The following is a 14,681-nucleotide window of genomic DNA, read 5'->3' on the forward strand; positions in this document are numbered from 1 at the left end:
GAATGCCAGTGGCAAGCTCTGTCTTCTCTTGGGCAATGGGTAACTTGCTTCATGCAGCAATCGTCCTCTACCAAATCCTCTGGCCTCCTCCGGCTTTGAAATTCAGCAGCGTTAAAAGTCTGATCTTGGAGGCGAAAGATATTCCTGGCCCTGGTCCCACCAGTCAGCCAGTCGAAAGGGATTTATGCTGAATTCTGGGCCCCCTGTGAGGTTCCTGCCCTCCTTTCCCTTGTATTTAGTGAGCACTTACTGTGTGCAGAGCACTGTACTCAGAGCTTGGGAGAGTACAAAACAACAACAGACACATTCCCTGCCCGCAATGAGCTTAGAGTCTAGAGGTCATAGCCTCCTGCTATGACCATTTGTGTTGCCCCTCCTTCACCATAGACCTTGTCTTACTTACTGGACATCCACCTTTCTGGCTAATGATGAACCAACCTGAACTTACCCAGACTCTTCTTGAATCTGCTGATATTTCTAATGCAATAAAAGCCTGGTCTCCTGATGCCATCCAAGGTTTTCTTTTCAGTTAATCTGGTTCCTACCTCAAACTATCAACACAGATATACTGAGCACCGGCAGGATGCAGAATACTTTCTTAGCCTGTCCCCTCCTCCCGCTCCTCTTCATCCCCATCCCAAACCCCAGCCTTAAGTGCAGTGCTCTGCACACAATAAGTACTCAATAATTACAACTGACTGATTGACTCCAGGAAAATAGTTTCCTCCCTATAGAGTCCATATCAACCCAGGGAATGGAAATTGTACTCATTTATCTGGCCGGGAGTGAACAAAATTACATCTGGACTATATAAAATATAATTCACTCTGGTATGTAATGCTAGATTAGCTGTCAGTTCTCTCATTTTTTGTTATTTATTGTTTGTCTTTAGGCCTCTGTTTATTTGGTTACAACAGCCTTGTGAGTTGGAATCTGTTGGTTTATGTTCTGTATTTCTCTCTCTGATGAGGGACTGCTGTTGGCTTTGTGCATTGTTTGTCCTTGGCTAACTGCTCATTTACTTTCTGGGAAGCATTTCCCATTTGTTTGTTTGTTTGTTCTTTTTTATGGTATTCCTTAAGTGCTTACTATATATGGAGCATTCTTCTAAGTTCTGGGGTAGATAGAAGTTAATCAGGTGGGACACAGTCCCAGTTCCACAAGAAGCAGGGGGAACAGATACTGAATCCCTATTTTGCAGTTGAGGAAACTGAGGCACAGAGAAGTTAAGTGACTTGCCCAAGGTCACAAAGCAGGCAAGTGTGTCGGGGATGGGGAGGGGGCAAGATAAGGGCCCAGGTCCACATTCTTTCCACCAGCCAACACTGCTTGCCTGTGTTTGTGCCAAAGGAAACCGTTCTGGCCAACTTACCCTCTCTCCTTTCCCTGTCCCTGTAGCCATCCCCGCTGCTACCCCAGACTCTCACACAGTAGGTGGGTAGGCCTCTCTGCCGTGCTCCATTTTTCTCAGAGATGACTTTCTCTTTTGTTTCTCCCTTTGGTTCTCGGGAGTTTCATATGGTTTTCTCACTTCCATTGTTGGGAGATCAAGGAATGAACCGGCTAAGGAAAAGTTTACCTCTAAGTGCATCAGTGACCGTCACATCAACCTATCTTAATTTGACCCTCCCTCAACCTGTCTCCTTTTGGAAAGAGACTTCTTCCTTGCCAACAGTGAGGGTGGCAAGCCCCTACCAGCTGAAGAAGGCAAGTTGTGTCAGATCAACACAGCTGGAGTCTCCACGGGTCTGGGGATTCAGAGACCCTGGGGAGCCCAGTCTTTAGTTACTAGTGCCAAATATGTCTTGATGGAGCAACCTAACACCAGATAAAAACAAGATGGACAGTAAAGGAAATGGAGCCTTTTGTGGGCAGGGAATATGTCTACCAACTCTGTTGTATTGGACTCTCCCAAGCATTTAGTACAGTGCTCTGCACACAGTAAGCACTCAGTAGATGCCACTGATTGATACACAAGATTGAAAGGGGATTCAATTTTTGAGAAATGTTTCAGTTCTCTTTAGTCTCAGACATATAAGGAATTACCACTCTGTTAATTGACTCTGAACTTTTTATGCATCTATGTGCCGGCAGGTACATGTATGCACACATGCACACATACGCACCTTCCCCCCGGCCCTCACCAAGAACTTTGTCCTTCAAAGAATCTGCCTTGGAGAAGATGAGGAAGGAATTGGAAACCCTCTGCCCTTGAACACTCCTACCTCAGGGTCAACCAGGGCCAAGTTGAGGGGCCCCGGTTCACTGTTCAGACAGGAATCAAGTAGCCAGGCCTGCTTGGGGTAATTTTTTTCCCAGGTCTGTAATCAAACCATATTTTGAGTCAAGGGAGCATTAGTAAAAATAGCCAACAACCTTAAAGAGCTTGCTGTGGGCAGGGAATGTCTGCTTATTGTTGCGTTGTCCTCTCCCAAGCGCTTAGTACAGTGCTCTGCATACAGTAAATGCTCAATAAATATCATTGATTGACTAATTGGGAGACTCATGATCGATCACAAAGGCAGCCCAACCCCAAGGCATTAGGGTCACAATAAAAGCTTGATTCATTCCACTTGAAAACTGCTGCTCATTTCGAAGGAGAGGAGTCACCAGTGACTCACTCCAGGCTAGTTTCGTTGTTTCCATCAGTTGCTCCATTTGAAACTGAAGAAACTAATCATCTCTGCCCAGCGAGGGCACTGGGAAATTAATGGGCCTCGGGGGTTTAGAGGGTGGGGGTGTTCTTATAAATCTAAAAAATAAATGGGAAAATTAAACAACAATAGTCACACAGGACTCGGAGCTCTTTGGACAAAATGTTTCCCGAAACCCTCAATGTCTTTTTGCGATATTAATGTATTTGAGCGCTTGTGCTTTGAAAATAAAACATTTTAGCCCTTTCAAAGCAAGATAAGAGCTTGTTATAAGGATGGGAAAAGTAAAAATTAACTTCGTGGATTTCTAAAATTGTGTGGTACAGCTTATCATTGGGTTCATTTTTAAAGACTTGTATGCCTTTTGCCATGTTTGAAAATATTTTGAAATTACTATGTTTTCTCTCACAAAGAATACAATCTCCGTAATATTTTTTCAATGTTATTTTCCTTGAAAAAAAAATTCTGGAGCTGACAACCCCTGAATCTAAGGCAGAGAGACTGGGAAGAGGGGGGAAACGAAACAGAATTTCTCAGTAATTTTAGCTTCAGAGTCCAAAGCTGGGAACGCTGAACAGCGATTTGGTGGGGACAAAAGTATGCTGATTCTCTAAACCCCCACCTCCCTCCACCAATCTTTTCCTTCAGCTCAATCAACATCAATACTATTTACTCGGTGCCAACAAAGCACTGTTATGTGTTTTTCAGTTATTTCTTTTAACTTATTTTCATTTGTTCATGTGCACTCTTTTCCACTTCAATTTTCATCTCGGTTTTTTCCCGCTTTCATTTGATTATAAGCTGTTTGAGGGTAGGATTCTTTGTATTTTTCTCCTTGGGCAAATTCCCCTCAGAGTTAGTACACAGTTTGGGAAACATGGTCTTCAGGGATGTTTGACAACAGCGTTAATGAAAGTCTCTTAAATTCCCACACTGCCACACCCAACATTGCCCCTTACAGAGAGATGCTTGAAAGGTGTTAGGCTGTTTCTTCTGGAACAAAACTCCACACAGGTCGTTTTAGCACAGCTCAATTTTCCTGTTCACAAAGAGTAAGCCACTCCTCCAGTTAACTTCCAATTGGAAAGAGTGAGTTGCAAGCAGAAGGCCCGCTAACAGAAATCATCCATCAAATGCATCAGAAAAGAGGCTACCTCATTAGACCAGTAATGGAACCTGTCACTTGGTTCACTTTCAGGCAGAAGTCTTGGTGCTGCCGACACTGTTCTGAAATCCAACATTTTGTCAATGCCCGTTGGGAGGTGAGGGTACAGTTTATGTTGCTGGGGGTTTCTGCTATGGGGATATTCCTTTTCTGGGCTAAACCAGCAGAAAAGGCAAAGGTGTTGGCAACATAATCCAACAGAAGCAGCGTGGCCCAGAAGAAAGATCATGAAAAGCAGCATGGCCTAGTGAGTCAGAAGGACCTGGGTTTTATTCCCAGTTTTTGTCTGCTATATGACCTTGGGCAAGTCACTTAACTTCTTCGTGCCTCAGTTACCTCATCTGTAAAATGGGGATTAAGACTTTGAGTTCCAGGTGGGACGGGGCCTGCGCCCAACCTGATTTGCTATTATCCACCCCAGTGCTTAGTACAATGCCTGGCACATAATAAGCTCTTAACAAATACCACAATTATTATTATCGTTATGAGGGGCCTGGGAGCCAGGAAACCTGGGTTCTAATCCTGGCTCTGCCTCAGGTGATCCCACAGGAACTGTGACTCAACTGCTGGGTCAGCGGGAGCCCGGTCAGCTCCAGGGACCAACTCACTGCCCCAGCCTCCGATGGTTCCCGGACAAGCTGGCCGCATTGTGGTACTATTGACCTCTCCCACGCATTGAGTACAGTGAGCATAGGAGGAGAGATCAATAAATACGCTTGATCAACTGATCGATAGCCAGCTCTGTGAGCTAGTGAACATGCTGCTGTTCTCCATCTTATTTGTCAAAGTAGGCACCAGGGGACAGATCACGACAAATTGACTGCTGCCTTGGTAGCTAAATCTTGAGTGGGTGGTGGGAGGATGTGACTGTCCCTCCTAACCTGGGAACGCTGTCCCCCTTCCATCTTTTATTCTCATTACCCTGGTTGAAGCCTGTCCAACCTCATTAACTTGTTTCCCTCAGTACTTAGGACAGTGCTTGGCACATAGTAAGTGCTTAACAAATACCATTAAAAAAACCAACACTCCCATCTTCCCCCCACTACCCACCCTGCAAACATTAAGCAGCTGAATTCAATGCATTTTAATGCCCACAGGACTCTTTCATCCTTCCCACTGAAGACTGGACAAACAGTAGAGGAAGAGAAACAGAGGGGCATGGGAGGAAGGGTGGCCTAATGGAAAGAGCAGGGGACTGAGAGTCAGGAAACCTGGGTTTTGATCCCAGCTCTGCCAGTGGCCTGCTGTGAGGGAATAAGCCTCAGTTTCCTCCACTGTAAAATGAGAAGAGGATACTTGCTGTCCTTACCTTTTAATATTCTGAGTTCCATGTGGAACTTGTATCTACCCCAGTCCTTAACATAGTGCCTTGAACATAGTAAGACTTATTTACTGTTACTACTAATGCCGCAGAAAAATGATACTGCATTCATTTCATCAAAATATTAAGCAAATAACAAACCCAATAGTGAAACATAATGATGTTCCCATTTACCACCTGCTAGTGAAGGTTAAAATCTCATCACCTAATTTTACAGCAATTAATAAGCAAAATTGTGTTCACACTGTATTAAAAATCTCATTTCAAACCAATAAATGAACACTGCTGACTTCCCCCTTGCCTGTCAAAAACTAATTTCAGAAAGCAAAATACAAATAGTTGCTAAAAATAATCGAAGCAGAAACTGGGTTCACATTTTTTAAGTCACCATCACTCATTTTCAGTTTCTCAGTTAACTGCAAAGCGCTAAATGCAACAAGAATACATGGATCATCACAGAGGGCTTGAAAAATGAAACAAAAATCAGAGGTTTTTCGCAAATCATTAGTTTGTCACTATTCAAAACGCCCTATGATCTTCCTACTGACTCTGGTCACCTCACTTAAGTATGGACAGAAAAGAGCTGGAACAGGTCCAGAAAGGTCAAGCATAATGAACTGGTGGATGGAAAGGTATTCATTTTAAGACAAGCTGAAAAGATTAGGACTCTCCTGTTTGGAAAGACAAAGTATGGACAGACAAAGACAAAGACTTTAGTATGAACAGAATAGAGCTGGTTCATAGAGGACCATACTCAAGCTTACCAAATCATGAAGGGTATGGAGCATGAATGAAGGAGTATTGACTGCCAAACCTCACATTACCAGGACGAGGGATACCCAATGAACCCTGAATTTAATTTTAATTGGCACATAGTAAGCGCTTAACAAATACCATCATTATTATTATTATTACATGTCAGGCACTGTACTAAGCGCAGGGGTGGATACAAGCAAATTGGGTTGGACACAGTCCCTGTCTCACCTGGGGCTCACAGTCTTGCTCCCCATTTTACAGATGAGGTAGATGAGGCACAGAGAAGTTAAGTGATTTGCCCAAGGTCCCACAGCAGATAAGTGGCAGAGCTGGGAATTAGAAGCCATGACCTTTTGATTCCCAGGCCCAGTGCTCTAACCACTATGCCATGCTGCTGAAGGTGATGGGTTCAAACGTACAAAATAAACAAAACTCTTCTTCACCCAACGCATGGAAAGCAAATGGAATTTGTTACTTTAGGAAGTTAGGCACATAGTAGAGAAGCAGCGTTGCTTAAGGGTTAGAGCAGGGCCCTGGGAGTCAGAAGGACCAGGGTTCCAATCCTGGCTGTGCCACTTATATGCTGTATGACCCTGTGCATGTTACTTAACTTCTCTGTGCCTCAGTTACCTCATCTGTAATATGGGGATTAAGACTATGAGACCAAGTGGGACATGGACTATGTATCCAAAGTGATTAGCCTGTGTGCTCTGCACACAGAACAGTGCTTTGCACATAGAACAGTGCTTTGCACATAGTAAGCGCTTAACAAATACCATTATTCTTATTATTATTACAGTGCCCAGCACATAGTAAACCCTTAACAAATACTGTAAACAAAAAAAAGGTAAGTACCTAGCAGGTTGAATAAGAGTTCGCCTAAATTCATGGATGAGAGATCCATAATGGGATACTAGAGGAAAAAGATGGGGTTGTGGAAGAAATAGCTTGTGAAATGGTCCACCTCTAACCTTGGCTATTGATATCAAGGGAACAACCAATGTATGATTCCACCAAGGACCTTCCTGCCCCTGTCCAAGGTAGATGGACTGTTTGTAAGATCAAAAAATGACATTTTTTTTATAACTTTGTGTTCTAATAGGACCAGGTAAAAGCTATTTTCAGAACCAGAGTTTTTCAGTGTCTCCTGGCTTCCAAATTTTGTATCGAAAATAAGCCACGTGAACACATAAAATGATTAAGTGAATGTTAGAAATAATGCAATACTATCTCACAAACAGCAAACAGAAATGTCTTCATACTTGCTGCAAAAAATCCTTGGAAATTATTTCAAAATACTTAATTACCAGCATATTATAAATTTAAAATAGCTGCTGTTTTATCCAGAGGTTAATTTTCTTTCAGCCTTCTAGAGTTCTCCATTGAGTGTTTTTTGGCAGATGGACACATTTCCCCCAATGACAGTAGAGAACTGAAATGACTGAGACAAGACCCTGCTCTTTGAGAGCTCCTGCAGACGGCCCCACCCCAAAGTAGCATGAATTCCCACGGGTTTAAACTTGAGGTTGAAGTACAGAGTCAGCCTGGGGTCGGCTGTGAACTCTGGGTTGGGAAACCAATCCCTGAACACCCCTCTCTGCTGAACACTCCCACAATCAGGCCACACAGAAATGAAATTCAGAGTAGTGCCAGGAGAATAATATATGCAGTGAGCACTTCTAAAAATACCTTCATCTGATTAAGTTGAGTTATTTCCATTCGTTATTAATATGGCTTTGTACGTGTTCTCTAGAAGCGTTAGTAAAACTGCTTTTAACTTTGTGCAATCTGTCCCGCATTAGGTATTCCTAAGTCATCTTTTTCTATTTTTTGCTTTCTCGTCTGGCCCCTCTCCAACCATCCATTTCCCTGGGACTTGAATGACTGAAGGGCAGCAGGGACTTTGACCCATTTCAAGGGGATCTTAGCTTACAGACAGCCCACAGGTTGGAAGAAACACAGGAGGCTTGGGATCAGTGAAATGGGATAAGGGCAGTACTCATAACTGTTTAAGGAGATAAGGCCCAAAAGATTCAAATTCAACCAGCTGATAAAGACTCAATAAGCTAGTAACTTTACTGCTTTGAAAGCTTCCTTGGGACAAGGACTGTGTCTGACTGACCTGATTATCTTGGTTCTGCTTAGCACAGTGCCTGGCCCACAGGAGGCACTTTAAAAATACTTAAATTAAGCGGCTACACTCTATTATGATGGGACATCTGGATTCAGAGAAGACACGCATTGAGCTTGAGGGACGTAGGTGTTGCTAACAATAATAATATAATAATTGTGGTATTTGTTAAACATTTACTATGTGCCAAGCACTGAACTAAGCGCTGCGGTAGAAACAAGAAAATCAGGTCCCACATAGAACTCATAGTTCAAGTAGGAGAAAGAACAAGTACTGAATCTCCGTTTTGCAGTTGAGGGATCTTAGGTATGGAGAAGTTCAGTGACTTGCACAAGGTCACACAGTACTCTCCCAAGTGCTTAGTTCAATGCTCTGCCCACGGTAAGTGCTCAATAAATGCTATTTATGGTGATGATGATGCCATTGTCCAAGCAGGGAAAAAGTGGGTTTTTTTAACATATGGCCTCTTTCTGGGAGAGAGGGAGGAAGCTGCTCTGACGACTTCTGACAGAGGAGGGAAGTGAGCTAGAAGGAAGTCAAGTGTGCTGGTTTAAATTTGAGAGCCAAAAAGACACAGAATAAGACCTAGATTCCAGGCCTCCAGAATACTCACTACAAAGCTTCTCCCACCACAAAAAAATGTCCTCCACTTTGTTTACAGCCAGTTTAGGTTACCTACAAGGAAGTTAGACTCTTCTTTCCTCAAACGATTGAACTAAATAAGGCCACACAAGGAACAGATTATCGGCCCCACAAACCTTGCCTAGAGGGTCTCACAGCGGTTGGAATTAAGGCTGGAAGTCTGTGCCTCTGCCATTGTGGGCGTCGTGAAGACGGATTTTTCTTTTCTTTTCTCAAAATAGATCTGACACAACAGATTGGGCCTTTCCATTTGTCAGTGGGTGTTGGGGTGTGGGGAGAGTGTGAGAAGGAACTGTGAGAAAATTTCAATATATTTCCATATGCGATCATTGGTTTATCCCCCTTCCTCTAAGCTGTCAGAGACACAGAGTTGGGGAGGTAAAGCTGACATATATAAAAATCTACAATCCCCTCGTTGAGAAATGATCCACCAGGGCATAGCGAATGAGCACTTATAATTTTCCAAACTGAAAGATAACTCTATCTGTGAGGACTGCCTAAGTCACTCTGCTGCAAGAATAGAACAGAGCAGAGACCTGCGACCTTTATTAATGGTACAGTGAAAAGCTGAAAAATGAATAACCGGTGCCCGTTCAATATCAAAATATGGAAAAGGAAATTCCTAGGGAGGGAAAATAGAAGGGATGTGGGGAGGTTATTCAGAGCCCTCATCCCTCTCACCAACTCCACGGCCCCACTGCTCCTGCCTCCTGCCTCAGAATTAATGAGGAATTTTCCCTGTTATCCCACCTCTCCACCTCCTTTACCCCTTCTTTCCTTCTTCCCCATTTTCCCGAGTTTCTGCAGTTTCCCAACCAGGACTTTAACACCGAAGAGCTGAAAAATGAGACGGCTGTGGCTGAAAAGACTAATATGAGAAGCAAACTTGCCTATCCTCATTTATTTGTTGTTGTTTTGATATTTGTTAAATCCTTACTATGTGCTAGGTGCTGTACTAAGTGCTGGGTACATACAAGCTAATCAGGTTGGACGCAGTGCCTGTCCAGTATGGGGCTCAGTGTCTCAATCCCCATTTTAGCGAAGAAGGAATTAAGGCACAGAGAAGTGAAGTAACTTAATAATAATAATAATAATGGTTTTTGTTAAGTGCTTGCTTTCTGCCAGGCACTGTACTAAGCACTGGGGTGGATTCAAGCAAATTGAGTTGGACACGGTCCCTGTTCTATGTGGGGCTCACAATCTCAATCCCCATTTTACAGATGAGGGATCTGAGGCACAGAAGTGAAGTGACTTCCCCAGCGTCAAACACAAAACAAACAAGTGGAAGAGCCGGGGTTAGAAGCCAGGTCCAGCGCTTTGTCTGCAGGATCCAGGCCCCTATTTTAAGCCTGGGCTGGGGAGTTGATAAAATGTCCATTATTTTTATTTCTATCACTGACAAGTGATCCCATTAGGGCCCCACGGTAGTTATTTATTCCTGCTGTTGGAAGACTCTATGCAACGTGGAACCACCAGGAAGTACCTAAGAACCTGGGAAACTTGATCTCATCCTAGAATTCATTCTCAGCCCACCTCTGGGAATCATAAAGCCAACAGCAGTGAAGGTGCCTTTCTGTAAGATGGGGACCAAGGCTCATTTGGATTCACAGATATGTCCAGAGGCATTTGGGGAAGTTGGCAGTGTAGCCCAAATGGGTCAGGTCTCCTGACTCCCAGGCCGGAGATCCCCTCCCTTAAACGCAAACACCATCACTAATGACAAATGGACATTTTGAAAAGCTTTTGAATGAACCAGAGGTGAAGATTCAGAGAATGATGTTTGGGAAATCACTTTACTACTTCTACTTACTGTATCAGGAATAGACTTTTCTTAAATATCAAAACAATTGCAAGTGAAGGCATTTTCCCCAGCACTTTCTTTTGTGCTCTTTATTAGGTCTGGAAAATCTAATATTCATCTTGTTGCCCACTGGACAAGAAGGGAAAGTCAATGAACTGTCAATAGAATAAAGAGCATCTGGTTTGTTTTCACCTCCTAGCTGGCTTGGAACCTGTTTTTAATTTTCACTCAGCCTAGATTTCTTTCCAGGTGAAACTCTCTGAAGAGTCAGCAGAAGCTCTAATAATAGTAACAATTGTGACATTTACTAAGCACTTATTGTGTACTGAGCACTATGCTAAGTGCTAGGAAAGAATCAATCAGTTCAGACACAGTCCCTGTCCCACACTGGGCTCACAGTCTAAAAGGGAGAGAGATAACGTATTTAATCCCTATTTTATAGTTGAGGAAATGTAGGTGCAGGAGAGCTAAGTGAATTGCCCAAGGTTGCACAGCAGGCAAGTGGTGGAGTCGGTAGAGAAGCAGCGTGGCTCAGTGGCTTTGGAGTCAGAGGTCATGGGTTCGAATCCAGGCTCCGCCACATGTCTGCTGTGTGACACTGGGCAAGTCACTTAACTTCTCTGTGCCCTCAATTACCTCATCTGTAAAATGGGGATTAAGACTGTGAGCCCCACGTGGGACAATCTGATCACCTTGTATCCCCCCACCACTTAGAACAGCGCTTTGCACATAGTAAGTGCTTAACAAATTCCATCATTATTATTATCCGAACCCAGGTCCTCTGACTACCAAGTCCACTAGCTCTTCCCACTAAGCCGCACTGTTTCTACTGCTGACAGGAATGACAAATGGCTGCTAATTGTCTGGGACTCCAAGTTTAGGCATTAGGGGACAAAGCCTAGTTTCAGACACATGTGAAACTCTCGGGTAAAACTGACCCTTTGAAGAACAATACCCTAATGCTTTACAAAATCCATGTTAACGGGAGCAGAACATGGTACACCTGCCAAAGGACTAGCTCAAAAGTGAGGCATCTGTAGACATCACCAGGATAAGAGTTTTTGCTTCAGAGGACCTATGATTTCCTCTGGACCAGAAAAGGTTATAGCAGCTTCTAAGGGTTCTTTCACAAGCAGGGATTATGTGAAGCCATAGAAAGAGAAAGTTCTCCACTGCGGTTTCGCAGCATTAACTGCATTCCTGACCAGCTGCTGAAGGAATAAAGATCCACCTTAACCTTGAGTCCCATATCATGAGGACAATCAGGTTCACTGTGTTTGGTCAGGAAGCAACGGGACGGGGGGATTCTGAAAGCCCACAGTTTTTAGAAAGCACTCCTATAATTCAGCAGTCATGGAAGACTTCCCCCATTGAGGCCAGGTTTACCTTTGCCTTTCGAAAATGGTAGACGACCAGCATGCTCACGAAGTCCAGCAGCATACACAGGGCTTGGAACGAGATGATCGCAAGCCGCAGGTACTTGTCTTCTGGGGCGTAGCAGGGGGTGTCATCGGTGCAGAAAGTACAGCCCTCTCTGCAGGGCAAACACATGTAGATTTCCTCGGTCATCTCTCCCCCTGAAAAAGGATGATCGGGGCCTTTTTCTGGAAAAGGACAACAAAACGCACCCATGAAGCAATTCAGCCAATGGCATCTCCTCCTCTCAGAAGCAGATACAACTCCCATCCCAATGACTGACTGATTGATTGATTAATTGATTGGACTCCATGGACAGAAACCCGGAATGGTGCTTCGACTCAGTTTTCTTGCTGGAGAATCGCATTACAGTACTTTATTCAGACCCCAAAAACAATCCCGCAAACTCTTCCTCCTTCTGGAGTCGGATCATTTTCCAAGCTGACTCCAACGGAAATGAAGTTGCAAGATGGCAACCCAGTAGGAGAGAAAGGGAAAGGAAGGAAACTTCTCCTATACCCTGGGCACAGGCATTCAACCCCGTTAAAGCTCCTGGACCCACGGCACATGTTCTGAGCTGATGCTCTGATTGCTCTTTAAGCTTTGATTGCTCTTTAATTCAGCACAGACAGCATCTCCCCAAGTTCATTAGCTGGAAATTGGATAAAATGATACTTAATCACCAGTCGTTCAATAGGCTATTGCCTGATGATGGTATCCATTACCCAAGGCACCATCTACGCTCTTTGCCCAAACATGCAATTTCCCACTTTATTCACTCAGACAGCACTCCACACTACAGCCTACTGTCAGCTAACCTTCCTCCAACTATAGAAGGCCAGACCTCTAAGCTAGGACTTGAACCTTCTTGGGCTGGAAGCTCCTTAAACTGAGATTTAATGACTGCTCCTATTCATTCAGTCGTATTTATTGAGCACTCACTGTGTGCAGAGCACTGTACTAAGCGCTTGGGAAGTGCAAGTTGGCACCTAGCTGGTCCTCATTGGGTTGAGCCTTATGCAGGTTTGGAATCTTTAAAATGGATATCAGAATATCAGTTCAGCTATTTGCAGGGGATAGAGACAGGTTTTGTTTTGTGACTCGGACTCACTACAGAGCCACTCACTCACTCTGTAGTGAGTCCCTCCCCAAAGTGTGCTGATGTGGAAGTGGGGTATACCTCACCCTTCCCCCTGCCCCACCTTGCTTAGAAGCAGTATTGTCTAGTGGCTAGAGAAGCCTGGGAGTCAGAAGGACCTAGGTCCCAGCTTTGCCACTTGTCTGCTGTGTGACCTTGGGCAAGTCACTTCACTTCTCTGTGCCTCAGTTACCACATCTGTAAAATGGGGATGAAGACTGTGAGCCCATGTGGGGCAGGGACCGTGCCCAACCTGATTTGCTGTATCCACTCCAGGGCTTAGAACAGTGCCTGGCACACAGTAAGTGGCACATAGTGGCACATAGTGCCTGGCACATAGTAAGTGCTTAACAAATTCCACCATTATTGCTATTATTATTTGCCCCCCCAACCCATTACCCCTATGGGGGCTCTATCAAGGAAGTTCCTGACCCAGGAGCGGAGCTGTTGGCCCATGACAACCCGGTAGGTTAAATGAGCCTGGAGACCCCTTCTTCATCCCCCTCCCATTTTTGAACCAATGGAAATACTTTCTGAACAGCATCACTGTGATGATGAACGGCCAAAGGAGGAAACAGAGCTAAATACGGCTCCAGAGCATCAGCGGCCAGTGCTAGTGTGCTCAGCTGGGACTATTCTGACCTGCTTCACCAACTTCTGCCACAAACCAAGTGCCCAGGAGGTGCCTCCTCCTTGTTGCGGGATATTGCCAAGTACAAACAGTACAGAGGGAATTAACACACTCTGAATAACTGGTATTTGCAGAAAGGAGGATAACTACAGGATTTTAGAATTGTCTATGAACCCAGTGAGGGACAGGGACCGTGTCTGACCTTATTATCTTGTATCTGACCCAGTGCTTAGCACAATACTTGACACATAGTAAGCAATTAACAAGGAACACTCTTATTATTTGTTAACATAATGCCAGCCAATGCCTTGTGGGCCGGGATGGTGTCTACCTTTTCTATTGCTTTGTACTCTTCAAGCACTCAAATACTACTGTTTGATTTTTTTGGTAGTTAAGCACTTACTATGTGCTAAGCACTGCTTTAAGTGCTGGGGTAGATGCCAGTTAATCTGGTCAAAGTCCCTGTCCCACATGGGCCTGGGAGCTAGAGGACCTGGGTTCCAATCCCAATTCTACCACTTGTCTGCTGTGTGACATTGGCAAATCACTTATAATAATAATAATAATGATGGCATTTATTAAGCACTTACTATGTGCAAAGCACTGTTCTAAGCATGGGGATTAATTCCTCTTCCCTCTGATTTAGACTGTGAAACCCATGTGGTTCAGTGACTGTGTCCAACCTGATTATCTTGCTTATAACAGTGCTCAGCACACAGTAAGCGCTTAACAAACACCATCATTATTATTATCATTATCTACCCCAGAGCTTAATACAGATTAAGCACTTAACAAATACCATAAAAAGGCAGCCATTAAGAGTTCAGAGAGATCCAGCACATGAACAGTTGAACACTCATTCTTTTTTTAGGAAGGGAAAAGGCCTTTCTTCCTAAAAAAAAACCCAACAAAACATTCTTAATTGGTTCTGGGCAAAGTTGGGGACTCATTCTCAGTTTGGTCAGTCTCTTGGGCAGCCATTTCCTCCTGAGTTTCACAAATCATGAACCTGACTGCCTCGGCATC

The 14,681-nt window shown here is 44.1% G+C and overlaps 1 protein-coding gene across 1 annotated transcript in view; it reads right to left on the reverse strand.

Annotated features, from left to right (window-relative positions):
• GPR158 (G protein-coupled receptor 158) overlaps window positions 1-14,681 on the reverse strand; it is a 198,622-nt gene that overhangs the window by 76,326 nt on the left and 107,615 nt on the right. Inside the window, exon 4 of the mRNA XM_038755749.1 lies at window positions 11,857-12,074. Coding sequence (XP_038611677.1) covers window positions 11,857-12,074 — 218 coding nt within the window. The remainder of the gene's footprint in view (window positions 1-11,856; window positions 12,075-14,681) is intronic.

This window comes from Tachyglossus aculeatus, chromosome 13 (genome assembly GCF_015852505.1).
Source record: "Tachyglossus aculeatus isolate mTacAcu1 chromosome 13, mTacAcu1.pri, whole genome shotgun sequence".
NCBI classification, from domain to species: domain Eukaryota; kingdom Metazoa; phylum Chordata; class Mammalia; order Monotremata; family Tachyglossidae; genus Tachyglossus; species Tachyglossus aculeatus.